The sequence below is a fragment of the Betta splendens genome, chromosome 1 (assembly GCF_900634795.4).
Source record: "Betta splendens chromosome 1, fBetSpl5.4, whole genome shotgun sequence".
NCBI lineage: Eukaryota > Metazoa > Chordata > Actinopteri > Anabantiformes > Osphronemidae > Betta > Betta splendens.
The window spans coordinates 15,577,239-15,598,729 of record NC_040881.3 but is presented as its reverse complement, the minus strand read 5'-3'; the positions used below and the strand labels follow the sequence as shown (position 1 = coordinate 15,598,729).

Genomic DNA, 21,491 nt, shown 5'->3' with positions numbered 1-21,491 from the left:
CTTAAGCCACTGAACTATTCATGAAATATAAAGAAGAACACAGCCTGTGCTGTGAAGATGCCAGAGAAACTTTCTTTCCCTTTCAGGTCCGTCAGCTTGTCTTCACACAGACCCACTGCTGACATGTTGCAGTGTGATGCATTAGGTGTCAGTGGGGGTTGGATTCCTTATCCCTGCTCTGCAGATGTGAAGAATGGCTGATCATTCTGTGACTATCGTCTTCGATAACTGATGTTTTTGACTCACATTGTTTCCCTCAGTCCCCTGTTGAGCGCGAGTGAGCTGTGACTTACGACTCACTCAAATGAATTACACACACTAAGCTCTTTCTGTGAAGTGTAGACGATCCACATTTTTTCATTTTGCAGGTGTCAGACAAATTTATATATCCACAGCCACCGGACATTAGTATTAAGGTTATTTTTAGCCCTGTGGGCACATAACCAGCTGTAAACGTTGTGGTGAAGCTTCTTTATTCTGGGATGTCCTCCAGGGTGGTCTCTGCTCACATGGACAATGGAAGGTGGTGCATAAGTGGGCGTGATGTCCTGCCGTCATCACAGGTTTCCTGGTTCCTTGCAGGACAAACGTTACGCCTCGTTCTCACCAGCTGCCCATCCATAAAACCTAGAAATATGCTTCCGTATCAGCCTGACTCTTTCAATAATGCAATTTTTTTTGTTGACTATGTCTTTGACTCCAGATCCTTTTCTTTCCAGCCTACACTATTTGCTGCTGCGATAGATGTGTGTTAATGATTGTTGACGTCACACACCTTGAACATAGTCCTGTCATATTCTATCCAAGGATATCAGTAAGCAGCAATAATGGTTCCCATGGTTACCCATTTGGTAACCATGTACACAGTGACGTCATCAATAACGTTATTACCAAAAACAGGTCTATTAATAGGAGACACAAGAGTAGGTTTATTGTAGGTGTTTTCTGAGTTAAGGTGTTTGTCCTGACTTCATATTAAAATCAATAAATGAACTCAAGAAGAACAGGGACATAAATGCAAACCGTCAATATCAACTGAAGGCTGTTGAATAAAGTGATGGGACGTGAGATCACTCTGAGGAACAGGAGGCTACGCTGTATAAATATAGTATAACACAGCTGAGAAGTAAAAGGAGGAAGAAATGAAGAGGAACGTGTTAAAGCTGAGAGACCACAAAAACGGTCATTGTGAAGCAAAACAAAGAGATCCCGATGAACACGCTTCATCAGCACTGTGTACTGACGCCTAATACTCTTCTATTGTGCTCATTTTTCCTGTACAACCTGAAAAAAGTTAGGCAGACGCTTATTTAAAAGCAATCTAACTAAAGCAGCGCTTTGTCTGATTATTGAAGCGAGTCAATAGAGTCGTGGCTGCGTCAAGTCTACGAAACTTTGATATATAAAATAGAACTGGTGGCGGCACAAAGAACCCTGAGTTTTTACACTTAGTGGTATTTTACTGAGCAGCGTGTCCCAGTTTACCTCTGCTCTCACTGCCTGCGCCTGCAGCGGCGCGGAGCCTCTCGCTGGGGGGGCGGACGCCATCACTACTGAGAGACTTAACTGGCCCTCGTGCATTTAAATCCCTCTCCTCCCTGTTGTCTCCTCGCTGATCCGTCTCACTCTGCTCCGCAGACGCACCTCTGTGCGTGTGCTTCTTTCGCCTGCCGGCAGATCACACGTCTTCCCTGTCATCAGTCTGCTCGCCCAGGAGACGACCATCCATCATCTGCCTGTGTCTTCATGGGACTTCATGGAAGCTGATGTAAATGTAGCCGCGAGTCGGAGTCTGATTCACTGCCGATCAAGGAGCAGTTTGTGCAGGATCACAAGGTTTTTGTAATTATTCCTATTTCCAAATGATTACACAGTAATAAATACATAATTACAAATTCCTCTAAAGCGCACGAGGCATTCCTCTCTGTCAATCAAGGATGAACCTCTTCACTAACTGTAAGCTGAGCTGAAGGTGCAGAACGAGGTCACTGATTTATGACGTCTTCAAGCGAAGCGTTCGCAACATAAAACCTCTTACTTATAGATGTACATTAAACCCGTTGATGCCCTAAAGTAGCTCAGGACAGAGGTTCGTGATGAGAAACGGACCTGTTGAACTCTAACAAACCAGCCTGCGGCCTCTGCTTCCGCTCAGATGAAGTTTTTGCATGTGTGTATAACCTTCAGTGTTTGTCCTCGTCATCACCACCTTGCTGCTGCTGCTTGTTCTTTCCTCACAGCACAACTCCGCTCCTCCGGCTCAGGGACGCGGAGCTGACAGTGTATTGATCCGCAGGTTTTACTTCTTCAGTCCATCCATCAGTGAAGCGCAGACGCGCGGCCGCACGCGCTCCCACGTCCGTCCGTCTGTCTGTCTGAGCGCGTGCCCCCCCCCCCCTCCCCCCTCTGGATCCAGCTCTCCTCCCAGTTTTGCTCCGGGCTCAGGTCGAACCGCTGCAGACGCTCCAGCTGTCAGTCGGACTCGTTTGCGTTATTTGTGGATGTTTTCACCGCCAGCACAGCGAAATCTGTCGGTTTCTCCGAGAAGCCCGTAAAGTGGCCCGTGGGGGGTCATGCGTGGACGCTCCCCGTGGATGAGAGGGAACAGCGGCGCAGGCGCGCGCACTTTGCTCGGACTTTTCCTCCTCGTCGGTCGTCGTTCAGCCTCCTCCCGACTGATGCTCGCGGGGAAGTGAGATGCAAAGTGGAGCGAAGGCGCAGTAGGTGAAGTGCGGCTCCGGCGCTCAGCTCGGCTCAGTGCGGTGGTTTGGTAAGACGTGAAAGAGCCAGACATGAAATCCAGGAGTCAGGATCAGAGTCTGTCTGACTCCAGAGAGCTGGACAGATCCTACGACCCGCTCACAGGTAGGAGGAACATCTCCTGGACTTCATCCGTTCTTTAGATTCTCGGCTCTTTGCGGTTCTGGCGCTAACACACGAGACGACATCATTCATATCAAAATGACGTTTCATAGAAATTTGTTTTGATTAGTGGCGATGACCTGATACAAACCTACTCACATGTCTCTTCTAAAAACTTAAGACCCACTCAACTTGGAGATGATGCAACGACTAATAAGATGGGACCCAAACTTACGGTACCAGAGAAAGCAAATATAAGTAAAATAGCAGTAAAAGGAATGCAATAAACACATTGATCAGGTCTGAAGGAGATCAGAGCTATTCTCATCTGTCTTATGTCATCTAAACCTATACCTGAGTGTGTGTGTGTGTGTGTGTGTGTGTGTGTGTGTGTGTTCACGGTCTACTTAGATCAAGCTGCCTCTGTTTGTCACCGTTTTATTTTCCTCGCGAGCGCTCGCAGAGAAGATGAGTTTCTTCAGAGATCAGTGCACGCTCGCGCTCGTCCTTCTGACAACTTCCCAAAATAGTTTCTCCTTAAAATAACTGAACCGATGTCTAAAAATAACTGCTTCCATGTCCTCGTTTATTCTAAAACACAGCGGGTGGACAGAGGGATGAGGCTTCATTGGATGCAGCCATTGTGTTGACCAAACACTAACAGCTTCACAGAGACTTTTGGGGGCGTTCAGGCGGTGATGAAGGTCCTAATCATCAACCAACAACTATTTATGGAAAAGTGTCTAATTAAAAATTCATAACTGCATCTCTTGCTTTGTTTATATTGCACAGCATTCATACATTATTGATACTGGATCCCTGTCAAGTCGTCCCTTTTGCTCTTGTGCTGACGTTGCAGTCATCCTGACAGACTGCTGCTTTTATTATAAAATTACAACAGAGACAAGTCAAGTAGAATTACCTGACCTGGTGCCTCACTCTGAAGCCTTGTGCAGCCACTGTCACGGCCTGATGTGGTGGAGTCTCGGTCACAGGCTCGACCTTTGCCCTTTAACCTGAATGGAATCAAACGGTGTTTTTTTCCAGGGTTTTTTTGTGTCTGAGGATGGAGTCAGGTTTTATTCCTGCTGTTTTCATTGGTCTTTTTATTCCCTAATGCCTCCAAATCCCCAAATTCATCATTTTCAATTTACGCAACATGAATTATTGGTTTATTTCAAGGAAAATCCCCTCAGGTCTCAGTAGCGTTCACGGTTTACCCTGGGCGTCAAATGGAAATGGCTCCTGCCTGGACGGATGCAGGGCAGCGTTAACGTCAGAGTTGTGTAACAGCCAAAATCAAAGCTGTCGCAACATATCTGAAGGTTTGACCTCAGTGAGGACACGAGACAGAAAACTGAGGAATTAATTCAGATTGTGTGTGTGTGTGTGTGTGTGTGTGTGTGTGTGTGTGTGTGTGTGCGTGTGTGTGTGTGTGTGTGTGTGTGTGTGTGTGTGTGTGTGTGTGTGTGCGCGTGTGTGTGTGTGTGTGTGTGTGTGTGTGTGTGTGGATTGCATGAAATGGACGTCTATAATCTGAACCATGTTCTTCTGAGGGATTATGGTAAGCACGGAGGCTGTTGCCGCGGCAACGTTATCTTACAAGCATTCATTGAACTCTGCGTGACCCTGTTGTGACCTCCTACAGTGAAGAGCGTACAAATGAAGTCAGACACACTCAGATGAGCGATGGGGTCATCTTTAGTTTACATCATTGTAACATCATTTACCAGATCTTTGCTGAATGTTTTATAGGAGATGATTAATTCAGAACTACTTAACACATAATCTCCTTAATAAAAAAACCTCATCAATTCAACAAGAAAATGAACCGTTGTGATTGAACGTGAATATTATGAATTGGTGATTGCAGTATTACAAGCACTAATGTATGAAACACTGAAACATACAGCTGGGAGCCTTCTGTGTGAGCCACACTGTGACGAAATCCATCTTTAGGTCGATGTTTTCAAACACATTGATCCGCCTGATTCAAAGTCCTTCGTTTGGGCCCAGTTCAAGCATCCGCTGATTATTTCTACGCTCAAAATGAACTCAAATGCATCGACGCACGTCTAACATTAATCAGCCCTTGAAACAACTCAACAGCGTCACTGGTTGAACCGAAGTGTCGTTCAGTTTAGTTGAGGGCCCGTTGCTTGAGTCAGGTATTTGCAGCAGGGGAATAGAGGAGCAGCTGAAATCTTCATTAGGAGCGTAACCGACAGCAGAGGAGAACGTATTGATCTGCCTCAGAGGGAAGCAGTCGCCCAGATTAATTCCTACACTCAAAGTCACTCTACGGCTCCTCCTGCAGCAATTAGCCGTCACCATCTCAGCTCGCACCTCGTACAGCTTCATTCTTGGTTAAACCTTCATGTGGTGCCATCAAAAGGCTCACGAGGCCCCGTGGACCTGTGTTTGCCTGTGTTTGCCTTTCCGTGTGCGTGCAGCTGCTGCGTTGGATAGTTTGATGGACTGATTGTGTCGGTGATGAGCGCGGTAACGCTTCCAGGTGACCACAGTAGAATCACATAGATGAGGCCGGACCTCAGGCCTGTTTGTCTGCAGCTGATGTGTCCTTGAACACAACATTTATTTCTGGAGCAATAAAATTGTTCACCTCTCGGGCATTTTACTGTTTCACTGCCCGAACTTGAAATAACTGAAATAGACTTAATACATTCTAGCAATAATAACATTCGCCGTGTGCTTGAGACGCATCACAGCAGGACGTCATCTTCCTCTGATGATTTGGGCAGTGTTGTTGCACAGGCTTGAGACAAGGCTGCATTTGTTCTGGGTGAAAACCTCTGAGGAGTTTCAGGGAAGGTTTCGCTTTCTCAGTCAGCATTTTGGTGTCTGTACTGAGAAACAGGTGAGACAAAGAGGCTTCAGATGCTACGTCGATACAAAACGTTTCTCATCCGAAGAGAGAAAAGTTCAAGGAAAAGTGCCAATGCAAGACTGAGCATTAAAGGGTTTATTACTGAAAGATGGAATGAATAAAAAACTAATTAAACCCCAAACGATTCTTCTTCTGCGCCTGTTGTTGCTTCCCAGATGTTCCAGCACACATCTGTGCGGGACTGTGGTCCAACACTGCCCTCTGGTGGCAGGAACATCTGGAGCCCATTAACTTTCTCAGTCTGCATCCAAATTCTAAATAGCAGCAAAACTGAGGGTGGTGGAGAGGAACATACCCCTGCATGCATGGCTTTTGTTGGTAATTGTAGAAGTGTTTACCTTAGAGGGACACGGGTGGATCGTCAGTTTAATGAAGGTGGTAAACATAGATAGACATAGATTCACGCGGAGCACGGATTCTTCAGTCTAATCTTTGCTGTTTGCAGGCAATCCGCCGTCCAAACCCAGCAAGAAGACCTTGAAGCAGCGCTTCCTCAAGCTCCTGCCCTGCTGCCGCTCCGGCTCCAGCTCATCCCCCAATAAAGGCCAGTGCCAGGACGCCGCCCCGCCTCCACTCACGCGTCATTCCCTCACACTGCTGTCACGCTGACCTCCCTCTCCGTCCGTGCAGGAAGCGTGGCGGAGGACGGCGAGGTGTCCACGGTGTGCTGCAGGCCGGAGCGGCTGGACCGCCTGGTGCAGAAGACCAGCTTCAACAGGAAGGAGCTGCAGGTCCTCTACCGGGGATTCAAAAACGTCAGTCGCAGTCCTGCTCAGTGTGAATGTGCTGAGTCAGCGCGGCCACGTTTCGTGTCTCTGTGGAACGTGATGACGTTCTTGTTCCTTCCCTTCTCCCAGGAGTGTCCCAGCGGCGTGGTGAACGAAGAGACCTTTAAAAGCATCTACTCCCAGTTCTTCCCTCAGGGAGGTCTGTTCTCAAACCACTCTTTAATGTATTGTCCAAACACATTGAAGCCCTTTTACGCCACAGTGAGCTCAGACTGTAGCATATTTGAAGGCACGCGTGTTCTTCTCTGTGCAGATTCCAGCATGTACGCACACTTCCTGTTCGACGCCTTCGACACCCACAACAACGGATCCGTGAGCTTCGAGGTGACTTCATGTCTCCTCCCGCCGGCTCTCAATGAGTTTATTAGCGTTTCTGAACTCTGCCGTGCGTCTTCTCCGTCCGCAGGACTTCGTCCTCAGCCTGTCCATCATCCTGAGAGGCTCCATCACTGACAAACTCAACTGGGCCTTCAACCTGTACGATCTCAACAAGGACGGCTGCATCACCAGAGAGGTGCGGCCGCCGTTCACAGCGCTGTCTGTTTCCCCTCGTGTTTCTCGCTCACCTTGTGCTGTTTCTCTGCCTCTCGTCGCGTTGTCCAGGAGATGACGGACATAATGCACTCCATCTATGACATGATGGGGAAGTACACCCACCCCTGCATGAAGGACAGCGCTGCCAGGGATCACGTTGACGTCTTCTTCCAGGTAAAACGCATGAGTTGCCATTCGCTGGCTGTAGCCGTTCAGTAGCAAACACAAACTTGTTGAACTCTTCCAGAAAATGGACAAGAACCACGACGGGGTGGTCACCATGGAGGAGTTCCTGGAGACGTGCCAAAAGGTCCCACTTAATCCAGTTTACATGCAAAAGCCAATGAAAGCAAAGGTGGCGTTGACGTTTTCTTCCTCCGTGCAGGATGAGAACATCATGCAGTCCATGCACATGTTCGATCACGTGATCTGAAGCAAAGGCGGCGCGAGGACGGAGCTGAGCCTCGGTCCCCCGGCCTCTCGGCGGGAGGGGGGGCGCCTGTGGACCTGAACCCAGACTATGCACCCTGAAGCCACCTCTCCTTCAAGTCTGTCGTGAATGGAAGGAATCTTCATTTACAAAGACTTGGCACTTGGGATTTTTTATATAGTACGTGTACAGGAACATGAAAAAAGGGGATTTTTGTGTTAACATAACAAAGACAGACAACAACTGCAGGTCCTTCACTGTTAGACATGTTATTTACTTCACTCTATAACACATGAGAGAGAATCCGTCTGAATGTGAAGACACGGTGGACAAGTGGAAACGCTCAGTATCACGCAATCAAGCAATAATCTTAGAGTAATATCTAGTCCTCTGTTCTGGTTTCATGGTGCAACGCTATTTATGTGTTATAACTGTTTATGGGGTCTGCATGATGCCAAAATGTTTATTAAATGATTCATGTTTTCTATATGAAGAAATAACCTAATAAAATTACCCCACATATGCAAATAATATTTATCACCGTTTATATTATTATATTAAGCACCAGCTGACTGGTGATTTGAACACATGCCACAGTGATATCAAGGCACATTAAAAATACAAACTGTATCCTGGAGCAGAATGGCTTGAAGAAGAAATGATAAAAGCTGAACAAAGGAAAATAACAAATTAAAACAGAGCTGAGTTGATTGATTAAAGGCATAAAAAACACACACAATCTGAGAGATGGTCCCAGGGAAAAGGGTGATAAAAACGACATAAAAGTCTGTGTAACACTGAATTGAGTTGGGATAGATCTTTGTTTAAAACATTCTTATCTTAAGATCAATAAACACTGACGCCATAAATGTGTTTAATATATCCTTTATTTTTATTAAACAAAATTTCAGTAAAAACTCTTTAGGTACAAAGATGAATTTTCCCGTCAGTAGTTTGCTCCTGCTGTAGACTCATGGTTTGTCTAATGAATGCTTTACACACCTCACCTAAACTCAACTGCATCTTTTTTTTTTTAAACAACAGCTGATCTCTCCACGTGTGTTCACTCCGGCCGAGTTAGTGTCGTGAAAAAAAACTAAAGAACGAGCTCATGGTCGACAGAATATAGCGTCAACTCTAGCCTAGAGAACCAAGGCGTTAGGAAAGAGGAGCGAGCGGTGAGCAGGTGAAGAGGAAGCCGCCTCTGGCAGTGTTTTCTACTCGCGTTCGCTCTCTCTCCCTCTTTTTTGGCTTCTTTATCTTCTTAAAAAAAAAACAAGAAGAATCGAAGCTACATGATTATCATCACAAAATAAAATCTCTTTGGCATAGAACACCCACCCGAAAAAAGCATCGACACACGCGCGCACACACACACACACACACACGCACACGCACACATACACACACACACTCTTGGGAAGGTTCTCTAACAGAAACCCACAAGCACTATCGCTGTCACAATTAAAATCAGCTAAATTAGAATATAAAAACAAGTAGAGCCCTGTTATGAGATTAGTAGTGCAGTACTCTGTGATAGTTGCATACATTACATCAGGCTAAGAGCAAAGAGAATAATCTCTACTGACAGCTACTGTAGATCCTCGGCTTCGTTCTATTACATCCCACTTCCGCTCCGTTCCGGCTCTAAAAGAGAAAGAAGAGCAGAAAGATTTAACCCTAAAAGCAGATTTTCCTGCAGGATCACAGATGACCGACTAATGAGGACCTGACGAGAAAACGCTGGCACGCGCTGACCTTTATTGATGCTCGGGGTACATTTGTCTGTCGTAGGCATTGTTGCTCATGTAGTCATCGTACGGCATGTTTCCATCCATGCCATCAATGGCCATGTCAGCGGCATACCCGCCATACACTGGGAAGCCGCCGTCGAGCTCTGTTGAATGAGACAGACTGAGTTAAGGCATCTGAGACTGAAGACGATGTCAGGAAGCATCAATCAGTAGGAGTAGGAGACAGAAAATTCCAAGGCCATAAATGGAGAGAAGGGAAGAAAAGGAAAGAAAGAGAATTAATAGCAAGCGCTTCCTAAATGGCAGGAAGAAGCCGAGATGTGTATGAGCAAAGCGCTGTGTATGCGTGGAGGCTGCATGTGGTGGGCGGAGGCGGCGCTGAGCAATGTTACTCACCGTCTGGGTATGGAACATCCATGGGGACGGCGTTATGAGCCTGCAGAGGGGTCACAAGAGGTCAAAGGTCAAATGAGGTCAACACCACTTTCAGAGAAGGCTAATTGACGGTGGTTAATGATTTAGAACTGTCCCAGCTGAACTAAACAGCAAGAAGAACTGCTTCACTGGCGTGAAAGTCCACAAAGCCTTGCTCAAAGCCAGCTTGGTTCAGTTTCCTTTTCCCGGCAGCAGAGGGCGCCAGACACTTACCATCTCCCAGGCATTGGGGTCGTGCTTGAACAGGGAGTGCGTGAGCTCCACGGACACCCTCTTCTTGTAGTCTGCGTTCTTGTCCTCAGAGATGCGGAAGAGCACAGCTGCAGCGTAGGTGGCTGAGCAGAAAGAAGGTCACACATGAGGTCCACCATGCAGGTATGCAAGCAGGGTAAATGTGTAGAGATTCAGTTCTGATGATCTCTGGATTTCCATTCTTGTGTCATTTCATGGAAAGACACTGATCTGCTGCTGTCCCTGTCTGTGTGCTTAGAGCGAGTGCAGCACTGGAGCAAAGTGACACTAGCTAACAGCGGCGTCGTACCGATGCCCTCGTTGCTGGAGCGCAGCATCTCCATCAGCGGGGACGACGCCCCCTCGCTGTCGATGGCCTCCGCCGCCGCCTTGTCCAGGGCCAGCTCGCACAGGGCGCCCGCCGCCACGCGCTTCACGTTGTCCACTGGGGAGTAGAGCAGCTGGAGGGAAGCAGCGAGGGAGGTTTTAGGTTTAAGGGAGAGAGAGAAAAAAAAAGCAAAGCCTGAGGTGAAATTTAGCAAGATGGCGTCCTGTGGTACCTGCACCATCAGAGGAATGGTCTGCAGGCTGGCGATCTCCGCTCTGTTAATGGGATCTCGGGCCAGAATGTGCAGCGCTCCAGTGCTTCCCTCCACGATCTCCTCCATCCTCACTCCATCCTGCCAACAAAACACAGCTAAGTCCGTATCCACAGTATAACACTCAAATAATAATGCATTAAGTCGCACACACACACACACACACAACACACACAACACACACAACACACACAACACACACACACACACACACACACACACACACACACACACACACACACACACACACACACACACACACCTGGTACGTCTGCTGTGCAGAGGAGCCGTGCTTCTGAGCGTCCTGGTGGGCTTTGACCAGCAGGTTCACCAGGCGGGGGATGGCTCCAGCGTCCCTCAGAGGGGCCTGGTTCTCCGGACACAGGGCCAGGTTACGGATCAGGCCGACGACGGCCTGCAGGCGCGAAACAGATGTGAAGGCCAGATCACCACCAAACTCATCTCCACCCTGTCTGCCATCTGTCCAGCTCCTCCCCCGGCTCCATCTTAAATCAAACTCAGCATCTTCCTTCTTTACCTACTGTGTCCAACCTGCCACCATCTATAACCACAGCCCAGCTCCCCTGCACCGTACCTTGATCACAGGCCAGTAGTAGGGCTGGTTGAGCATCTTGACCACGGCGGGGATGCCGTAGTGCTGCCTCACGGCGTGCTGCGCCACCTCCGCCTGCCCGTGGCGCGAGGTCAGGTGACGCAGAGCGCACACGGCGGGCTCGGTCACGTCCTCCTTCTCGGTGGCGCGCAGCGTGGCGTGGATCAGAGCCTCGATGCCGTTGCTCTGGGTCACCAGGCTCTTGTTGTAGGCGTTGTTGCACGTGAGGTTGGACAGGATGCCGGTGGCGCAGGTGAGCATGTTGATGTCGTCGGAGCCCAGCAGCTGCACCAGCACCTGCAGCAGGCTGTCCATGCCCTCCTGGAGACAGGGAGACAGGGAGGGGGCGGTTACACACCGTTCAGCCTGCAGACAAGCGAGGAAGGAGAAAACTGAAGGACCCACACCTGCTTAGTGGCAGCGTCAGAGAGGTTCCTGAGGGTCCACAAGCAATTCTGCATCAGACGTGGACTGGAGCCCGTGAGGTGTTTGCCCAGAGCCTGCATCCCACCTGCAGAGGGGGAGAAGAGGGGGGGAGAGTGAGACTGAAGCTCTCAGGTAACACACACACACACACACACACACACACACACACACACACACACACACACACACACACACACACACACACACACACACACACACACACACACACACACACACACACACACACTACATACCAGCCTCTACAATGACAGGCTTATTGCTGGGACACACAGACAGGACTTTAAGGACTCGGCTCGTGGTCCACAGCAGCTTCTCGTAGCTGTAGGTTCTCATGATGTGAACGAGACCTTCAGGGCCCCCATTGGCAAGGATGATCAGCTGTCAGTAAGGTAGAAGAAGGGGAGAAAGTGAAAATGAGCCAGCTCTCATTGAACCAGTTATTCCTCAACTCCTTTCGCTACCAGCGTTAAACAACCACACCCTCACACCCTCTGCGCCAAAACTTCGTTCACACGCAACGCCCTGAACAGACTCACACTGTGCTGTGCTGCGATGCGCTGCGCTGCGCTGCGCTGTGATGTGCTGTGATGCGCTGTGATGCGCTGTGATGCGCTTTGCTTTAATGTGCTGTGATGTGATGCGCTTTGCTTTAATGTGCTGTGATGTGCTGTGATGTGATGCGCTTTGCTTTAATGTGCTGTGATGCGCTGTGATGTGATGCGCTTTGCTTTAATGTGCTGTGATGCGCTGTGATGTGATGCGCTGTGATGTGCTGTGATGCGCTGTGATGCGCTTTGCTTTGATGTGCTGTGATGCGCTGTGATGTGCTGTGATGCGCTGTGATGCGCTGTGATGCGCTGTGATGTGCTGTGATGTGATGCGCTTTGCTTTGATGTGCTGTGATGCGCTGTGATGCGCTGTGATGCGCTGTGATGCGCTGTGATGTGCTGTGATGTGATGCGCTTTGCTTTGATGTGTTGTGATGCGCTGTGATGCGCTGTGATGCGCTGTGATGCGCACGCTGGCAGGACGACGGCCGCTGCCGTGCTCGTCCACTGGCTGCGCACCTTGCTCTCCTGGTTGCCGTAGGACAGCAGCTGCAGGCAGTCTGTGGTGATGGCCAGGAACTTGGGGTTGCTCTTCTTCAACAGGGGGACCATCCTCTGGAGGCCGTCCGCCAGGCGCACGGCCATCTTGGCGCCCTCCTGGTGCAGCAGCAGGTTGTGGAGGGTAGTGATGGCGTAGAAGAGCACGGACTCGATGGGAGAGCTTCAAACGAGGCACAGACGGAGAACAGGTTTGAATCAAACAATGCTACTGCTAAGAAACATCTTCATTTATGCCGCTGAAGCCATGCTGAATACTCATCTCCATCTCTTTGATTTATTTGCCTCAACACCTAGCGTTTGTCATTTGGGTGCTACCTGAGCATGCGGACCAGCGCGGGGATGCCTCCAGACTTGAAGATGGCGAGCAGGCCCTCCCTCTGGTGCGACAGGTTGTGCAGGATGCTGGCGGTGGCCCGCGTGGTCTCCATGTCGCTGGTGTTCTGCATGGCGCGCACCACGGCCGCCACCATCAGAGGCGACTGCATGAGGGCGCGACGCGGCGCGTCCTTGCGCGTCAGCTGGTTGACGATCTGCGCTGCCTTGCTCACCACCACCTGGCGGGGGGGGGGGGGGGGGGGGTTATTAGTATGGGGCATCCAACATGCAGGAATGAGAGACGAAAACGATGGGAACGAAGACTCATCTGAGCTGCGTCGTGCGTGCGTGCGTGCGTGCGTGCTCGCTCACCGGGTCCTCGTCGTTGAGCAGCTTGGTGAGCTCGGGCACGGCCCTGGTGGCCAGCTCCGCGTCGTCCTGGTAGTTGATCAGATGGACGATGGCCGCCTTGAGCATCTGCGACGGCTCGGCCAGCTTCTGGACGTTGGTCATCTGGGACGGGTCCGTCTGGGTGGACAGGATGGTGGTGCCCGCCTCCATTGTCTCGGGGAACATGGCGGCCCGCACCCGCTGCGCTCTGGTCATGTTCAGCTGGGCGCCCAGGTCTATGGGAGGTGAAAAGGGTCATTTACTGGTGTGGCGTATTCCAGATGATGCTTCATTGACTCATAAATGTCGTACCAGGCTCTTCTCTGGTCACTGTGGTCGTGGTGGTGTAGTGCTTGGAGGTCACATACTCTCCATCGTCGTCCCGGAGCGTGGTGGCTCCGGACTGGATGCCTGAATCCATGCTGTACATGGTCTGCTGCCACTCTGCCACCTTCACCATGCCGCTGTCTGGCTCGCCCACTGCCACAAGTCATGGAAACCAGCCTCAGTTATCGTTTGAGCAGGTGACAGGAATCTACTGGAACTGACGTTCTGAAGGTCGTTTCTGCCTTGATAAGGTACTGGCTGACTTACTTTGCATTGCCATCTTTGCCTCACGTTATGGAACAACGATGGAGCAAATCTAAAATGAGAAACAAACAGAGTTGTGTTCATCAAACACTTTTTAAACGCCCGATTCCTTTGCATGAATTCATTAAACATTCCGGCGAAGCCTTTTCAGCGGCGGCGGCTCGGCTGTAATTCCAGGAATGCCGGCGACCTTTCACCCCGGGCCTCCGCCCAGGCAGTGGGAGCAGCCTGCTTTAAAGCGAGGCAAGGAGGAACCTGCTCATCAGGTTCCGAGTCGGTGCACAGAGAAACATATGAACACGCCTCCGGCTCCACTCGGTCACGCCCTTCACACACCTGGCGTTCTCAGGAACCCTATACAGTTTTAGCGATGGATACATGTCGATGCAGGTCTGTGCGACGCCTCCTACATCATCCTGCGTTTCTATTCACGTTGGCATGAAGACACGTTATACGGTGCTGAACTAATGCTGTTCAATACCTGCAGCTCTGCATCAGGACTAGACTGACCTTTAGCACAAAGGATTAAGCTACAGCACGTTACTGTACTTCCCTCAGATCACAGTCTAATAGTTCAGTTTTAGCAGAGGAAGTCTAGATTTATGAAAGAGTCCACGTCCACACATCAAACCCAAACGCACATGGATGCGTCTGGTCTCTGGATAATAAAGCTGTGGTGTCAGAGCACAATGCAGTCACTGTTCTGGGCCCAGGCGTTTTCAGATTTCCATTTTAACAAGCAAGTGGCAGGTTTCTTTACTGGTGAGGGCTGTTCCAGGACGTTTGCGGACGATTTCTGCAGACAATGCACATGTTCCGGCCAAGTCAGTGAACAAAGGGCGTCCATAGGAGACGAACGCTCGCTCCAGTGAGAATGTGTGCGTCTCTGTGGCCACCTGGACAACACGTCGGTGCTACGTGCGCTGCTGCGTCGGCCCAGAGCTCACGTTGGGAAGAAAAAAAAGTGGAACTTAGCAAACGAGAAACAAACGAGTGTGTGCAAGCGTGAACTGCTCTCTGTAATTCATGGCGTATCAGCAGAACGCCACTCCCTCATTTCTTGCCCTTTGGCTTCGCATAAGTATGTGCCGTGTTGCATTCAAGTCCCTCCGCAGGCCACGCCCCCTTTTCTTCCCTCAGGCGTCACATGCATGTGTGCGTTTGTGTGCTCCTCACTATTACTGCTGCAGCAGGCTTTGTTTTCTATTACATGATGTATGAAGAGGAGTTTCTAATGGCACTAGAGAATGTTATTCATTAGTCTGTATTCGTCGCCGACACTTCACTGCACAGGCTGCAAGTCCCCACATGAGCGTGAGTTATTTACTGTTGAGGAACATGTGTTTGAAATGCATTCTCCTGAACTCAATGTTCTTGTAAGGTCCCAACATGCCTCTTTAACCCAGTTGTTCACAGGCAACAGCAGCTCGGCGGGTTTCAGCTGCAGTCAGTCTGGCATGAGTTCCTGCAGGTCCAGGTCCCAGTAGCTGCCTGGACCTGCTGCGACACGACGCACCAGTGACTCATCAGGCCACAGAAACTCTACTAGAAATCACTGCGTCGCCTGCCGTTCTCAGGAAAGGTGCGGCCTTCGTAAAGAGGCCGACGACTGGAGATTTGTCCGAACACGGACGCACCCAGGCTTCAAGGTCGCTGCTCTACCAGCTCTGGATCTACAGCATCCGTAGGATCCCACTGTAAATACGGGTCAGTGTTTGCGTGGCCTTTGTTTTCCTGGGTGAGGCGCCGGGCTCAGCCAACTGTTGCAATTCTGCGACACACCCTCCACGTCGCCTAGGTAACCGGGGCCTCCTGTGGGAGTTCAATCAGCTGACGCATTTGAAGTTTGAAGCTACGCTCACTTGTTTACTGATAAAGGCCGCTCCTTCCGGGAGTTTTCTCTAAATTGGTCACAGGAGAAAACAAAAACTTAAACGTTTTGCTGCAAACAACAAAAGGACGAAGACATTTCCTTCTACGTCACAGTGACAGTAAAACAAATGCTTATTGCTGACCACGCTATTGCATGTTTCTGACTGGACTTTGCTCTTTCGGTTAATGACTGACGCCTTCGCTTTCCCCGTCACCGGGTTGTTAGGCAACGGCCAGCGGATGACAAGCTGCCCAGTCAAACCAGGAATGTGCGTCGCTGCGAGCTGCCAGAGAGAAGATGGACGCCGTGCAGCAGATAGTGTAGCGCTGCTGTAACATTCCACAGCTACACAGCGCATTCAGTCCCACGTCCAACCAGCGGCTGCGCTGGAGAAAACACACGCTTCCAGCGCCAGCGTAGTGAAAAACACTCCCACACACTCAAATTAACGCCTACTGTGACAATAGATGAGTATGAGTGGTCCCCCCCCCCAAGCATGTGGGACAGGGAGTGTCTCCTCAGCCTCCTAACAAGGGTGTGGCGCATGTGTGAGCGACACACCTAGCTGCTTTCAGGAACTGAGCCGTGGATGTGACATTTCATTCCCATTAGCGTCGCCTCCTAATAAGTCATGCAGCTGCAAACTGCATATGGTTACGAAAGCATTCCAGCGTTCCTAAGCTGGTGTAAGCTCTTCTTTCTACCGCAGCCGGAATGAATGGGGTCTGGGAAGAGGCCCCGAGGCCTGGAGATGAACCTCGCTTGTGTTCCAGAGGGGCTCCCAGCATGTAAATAACATGGCACTGCTGCTTCAAGGAAATACTTTGATTTGCCTTCTTGCCAAGAGCTGGATGAGAAGATGAGTTGGTTTATATCAACTGCACAAACTGTTCAAAGAATAATATCATTTATGGCTAAACTTGCGCAGAAACAAACAACAACCTGTGAATCCTTACAGGTTTGTTAATGTCATGTTTATATTGACATACAAATAAAGCGGATTAGGTTACCACACATCTGTAGCTTCCCGCACCATCTGCACAGACAAAGATCAACTATTTGACCTATTATCCTATCTGCTCATATACCCCCCCCACAGACAGTAAGCTCAAAAGCAACCCATACTCCTCCTGCTGTGAATCATTTCCCAGATGACTTTAACAACACAGTGCACTCACACAGACCCATCACCCTGACTCAGGAAATGGGCCGAGCAGCCAGCTGAGCCTCTGTGGCCCGTCAGACCGGCTCAGGTCCACACTCTCTGCGTCTTTCCCCCCCGTTTGGGGTTGGCCTGTTCCACAGGGACCAGTACGTCTGCCCCCTTCCAACAACAGCTGTTGTGCTGCTGTGATGAATCCGCACGGCTAGCTGGAGAGCCGCTCACTAGAAATCAATAAGAGAGGATGTGAAGTGGTGCACGACTAATGGATTTATTGTGGTGGGTGACAGGAAGTGGTGGTCAACATTATCTGACTCACCAGCACAGCTGGACTGTGTGGGCCGCGAGGGGAACTGTAATGAAGAAGTTCACCACAGCGCATACGTTAAATGGAAGTGGCAGCGCATGCGATGATACGTCATGTTCTGTGCCAAGTGGGGAAAGAAATCACTGCTTCACAGCTTTAATTCCACATTTTGGAAAACCACTCACTCACTGCTGAGAATCGGAGCAAGAAGGAGAGGGGGGCGGGGGGGGATTTGTCAACCGACTGTCACAGGCAGTTGATAAAATCCAGACCATAGCAACGCAGCGATGCCAAAAGCCCACAGAGCAAGAACACGCAATGAGATACTGCTGGCGCGCACTTGTGCAACACTCCAGCGGCGTTTGTGCGAATGTGGCAGATCCAACAGTGTCTGATCTGGAAAAGCAGCAGCAGCAGCACAACGGGGCCACGGCCCCGGAGCCGTCCGAGGGCCCGGCAGCTACTTAAAGGAGGTAAATTAGGCCAGCGGAACATGAGCGCGGTGGCCGGAGGCCGGTGCGTAGCTGTTTACTCCCTGTGGGATCGCATTGTGAATCAAAGGAAACGTGAACCGTCTCGCAGGAGGCGGCTGAGTGCAGAGCGGCATCCAGTTACAAGAAGCTGATAAAAAAGACTGAGTAAAAAGGGGCGAACCCTGAGCAGCCATAAACCCTCAGTGAGGCACGGATCAGCGCTCAAGGTTCAGCATAAAGATGATAACGATTACACGACAACGTTTATTTTACTTCTTTCCTTTAAAATGAACTCTGTTTGTTTCAGACACAGTGACTTTATGTTCAGACACATAGTAAGTACAATGTGGCCTCAGTGCTGTTCGGTCGACAGAAGGAAGGAAGAGGATGAACCCAGCCTGTGATGCAGCACAGAGGCCTCCTGTGTGACTTTGTTTGGGGTAGAGAGGAAAAGAGTAGGCGCATTGTCCCACTGACCGCTGTCACAGTGAAGAGGAAGCCCAGTTTCAAGTATCCAAACTGGATGCGACCAAAAGGGCCGGGACACATCAAGGCGGCTCCTGGCGCTCGCCAGCCAAGTTTGGCGGCCGCAGCGCCGCGTCCCCGCGAAGCCGCCCGCCCGAAAAGGCCCAGGAAGGAGTCTGAGGCGCCAGAGCTACGCATCAGCGTGCAGCCGAGCACTGAGGCGATGCGACAGACCATTAATTTTTCAGGCAGATTAGAGGCACGAGGGAGCGGAGCAAGGTGCTTTAGGAGAGCGGGGCACGAGGGGACCTCCAAGAACCGGGCCGGGAAGTTCATGTGACAGGCTTTAAGCGGGTTCCTCCTCAAACACAGCACAGGGAACGCACAGTCAACACGTGTGTGAGGGGGGAAAACAGTGGCAAAGTCATGACATGTGCATGTGGTTCTATTTTTTTTAAGTGAAGGGCAAAAAACCAACAACAACCAAAGACGTTGCTTTCACCCGTGACCGTATGCAAAATCAACTGGGATGTTGTGTCTAACAAGTTGAGCTTCCCCGATGACTTTCCCTCAGTCGTTTCAACCACACCCTCATAGAAGTGCAATTGAGGGCGAGAGAGAGGGGGGAGGAGAAAAACAGGCACCGCAGCACCCACCGAGCCGACTCATCCGACTGCGAGAACTTCGCCCCGCGAGTCGGCGCCGGGAGCCGCTCGGATATGTCACCGCTAATGAAAAAATAATCAGCGCTAACGTATTCATGAAGACAACAGCGCCGGCTATTTCTGGGCCGCCGCCAGCTGGCTCCGCCGGCGGCGCTGGTGGACGTGGACCTGGAGCGGCTCATCTGGCCCCTTTCAGACGGCAAGCCACGGCCATCGGGCGCTTGTCGTCTTGGGGAGCGCACGTTTCCTCACGCGGGTTTGATCCGACAGCGAGAGCGGCTGAAGGTAAATAATTGATTTCAGCGGCGGTCGGGTGCAGCCGGGCCTTAAACACATGAAACCGCTGCTCTCAGCCATAAGCTCCCAGTTTGCTCCGTCAGTGACAGCTGAGACGTTGGCATGAATATGTTTTCAGATGACACCGCTGGTTATTTAATTACCATCAAAATTATTTAGAGATTTGTATTAACTCTTACGAAGGAAACGCAAAATCAAATAGAGGTTCATTTAAAAGTTGAATAGAGCGATAATGAGAAATCAGATTCAGGGCATCATCTCATTAATCCACTTGACAACCAGTGACAATTTGCTTTTAAGCCACTGTAAGTTAACCCCATACAGTATAGACTTTGGTGCTGTCCCATGTTCCCCTTGCTGAAACCTTATCGCTCCATGGGAAGAGTAAAACAGAGCAGGTCGCAGCGCGTGCACGCCGTGCGGCTGCAGCTGAGCGCCTGCAGAGCAGCGAGGCCCCGCAGGACGGAGGCCGAGACGAGGACAGAGTCACAGAAGGAGACGTTTTTGGGGGTAAATGAAGAGGTTGGTTGTGTCCATACACTAATCCCCTTTGCAAACCGTAGACCTATTTATACACTGAAGGATCTCCTGGCCTCTTGCTTTGCTAATGTAGGACAGTATCAGGGAATTAAGCGAGGGGGGGGGGGGGATTATCACCGTGTCACCACAGCTGTAGCTGCAAAATCAGTACAGTAAGTCACCCCTCACCCTCTTCACTGAGCCCAGACACAAGCAGCTTTCCAGCCAGGGGTGCCCCCCCCCAGCCTGCTGCAGGGGGGGGCATCCAATCTAAGACACATTGTGCAGCTGGAGATGTTGATCCAGAACCAACTTGGATCCACATGGACGTGTCTGGAACCATTCTGGCTGCTTTGTGGTGACGTTTCTCACTAGTTGCTCAATTAAAAGAACCTTTATCGACTTGTTGATTAATGAGGTGGAAGAAAGCTGTTTCCCTTTAATTCCTATGTGACTTGTGCCTGATTTGACTGATCTTGAAGATGCCAAAGAAGAATCGCACATAAACCAATTCTATAATAAGTGGCTGAAATCAAAGCCATATCATCCAGAGTAGGTGCTGTTTCAGAGAGGTTATTCAAATGAATTAAGCTCACTGAGAATGATTGGCTGGTGTGGAGCCTGGAACATCTGCAAAGGCAATGACATCATGGGAGATTTGGAAACACCTGAGGACATCACTGGTGGCGTGGCCAGCCCAGTGGGAGTGCATGGGTGCTACCGTGTAGTTACACCAACACCACTCAGAGCCATGATTCAATATTCACTCAGTCGTACATTACACATGTGTGTCACCACAGCTATGACACTGTCCACAGAAACAGTTAGCTCATCACTGTTCTAGTCTAGGATCAGATAGTAGATTTAAATACTGGAGTTTACTTATATTATTAACTCGCTTCTCTTATTTTGCCATATGTCCTAAGACTGTGGATTCGGTTTCCCACTCAGCAATCTAAACCTAAAAATCACCATCATAATGAAGAAAAAGGGAATAATAATTCATCATACAATGAGACAATGCTGGTGAATGGCTCAAATCTTCTATAGTTTAGTTTTAATTCAGTAGGTAAATAGTTCTGTTCAAACGGACGACAATACAGTGACGTTGAAACTCTTTCTGTACTTCTTTCTGTCTCTCTCGGGCGCGCACACACACACGCGCGCGCGCGCGCAGTCCTTTGGTTAAACGGACGTTGTGGGATTCTATTGATAAGTGACGTCAAGTAAATGATCGATACCGTCATTAAACGTCATTATGGCTCGGAGTAACTTGCTCCCCCACGACGAGCGGCAGAAAATGGCAGTTCGGCGCTGAAAAGGCAACTTTCTGTTGAGCTCTCGCTTTATTGCAAAAGACCAGCGGCGAGTTTGGGGCATGCGGAAACCCAACTCCCACAACATGAATGCGATTGTCCCAAGTTGGAAATGTAAGTGGGTCATAGTCCAGAGGAGGATTCCCACAACCGGAAAAAGCGTCTCGGAAATTATTCATACGCAGAAACAATAAAAAAAAAACACAACACGTCATTGACAAAGACCCTGGTCAGTGCAAAGCAAGTGGCGGACAAAGTAAAACCCCAACCTGTGTCTCCTACCTGTCGAAACGCGCTGCAGCGTTGAGGATTAATCCACGTTAGTGTCGCCTTTCTCTGCTTTTCTCCCTCCCTACGGATTCTCCGCCGCTGGTGCTGCTTCTGTTGCTGGCCGACAGTCCTCTGAAC

General features: G+C 50.0%; 2 protein-coding genes across 3 annotated transcripts; one reads left to right on the top strand and one right to left on the bottom strand.

The window, feature by feature from the left end:
• The first annotated feature begins 2,412 nt into the window (after positions 1-2,412).
• LOC114856829 (Kv channel-interacting protein 2-like) lies at positions 2,413-8,555 on the top strand. 2 transcript variants are annotated; one of them, XM_029152614.3, is made up of 9 exons: positions 2,418-2,865; positions 6,216-6,314; positions 6,401-6,525; positions 6,628-6,697; positions 6,812-6,882; positions 6,965-7,072; positions 7,162-7,266; positions 7,340-7,402; positions 7,478-8,555. In XM_029152614.3, exons 1-9 carry the CDS (start codon positions 2,793-2,795, stop codon positions 7,523-7,525), a joined length of 762 nt encoding a protein of 253 aa, XP_029008447.1. In that variant the 5' UTR covers positions 2,418-2,792; the 3' UTR covers positions 7,526-8,555. The 2 variants fall into 2 exon arrangements, with proteins under 2 accessions (XP_029008438.1, XP_029008447.1); XM_029152605.3 differs by having other exon boundaries at positions 2,413-2,865; positions 6,628-6,882.
• On the bottom strand, positions 8,392-21,491 carry jupa (junction plakoglobin a). Its single transcript, XM_029152592.3, has 16 exons — positions 21,366-21,491; positions 14,010-14,058; positions 13,728-13,895; positions 13,398-13,651; positions 13,026-13,264; positions 12,669-12,870; positions 11,835-11,979; positions 11,562-11,665; positions 11,137-11,475; positions 10,804-10,956; positions 10,503-10,622; positions 10,253-10,403; positions 9,925-10,046; positions 9,673-9,712; positions 9,281-9,419; positions 8,392-9,169 (listed from the first exon to the last, which is right to left on the bottom strand). Exons 2-15 carry the CDS (start codon positions 14,020-14,022, stop codon positions 9,283-9,285), a joined length of 2,187 nt encoding a protein of 728 aa, XP_029008425.1. The 5' UTR covers positions 14,023-14,058; positions 21,366-21,491; the 3' UTR covers positions 8,392-9,169; positions 9,281-9,282.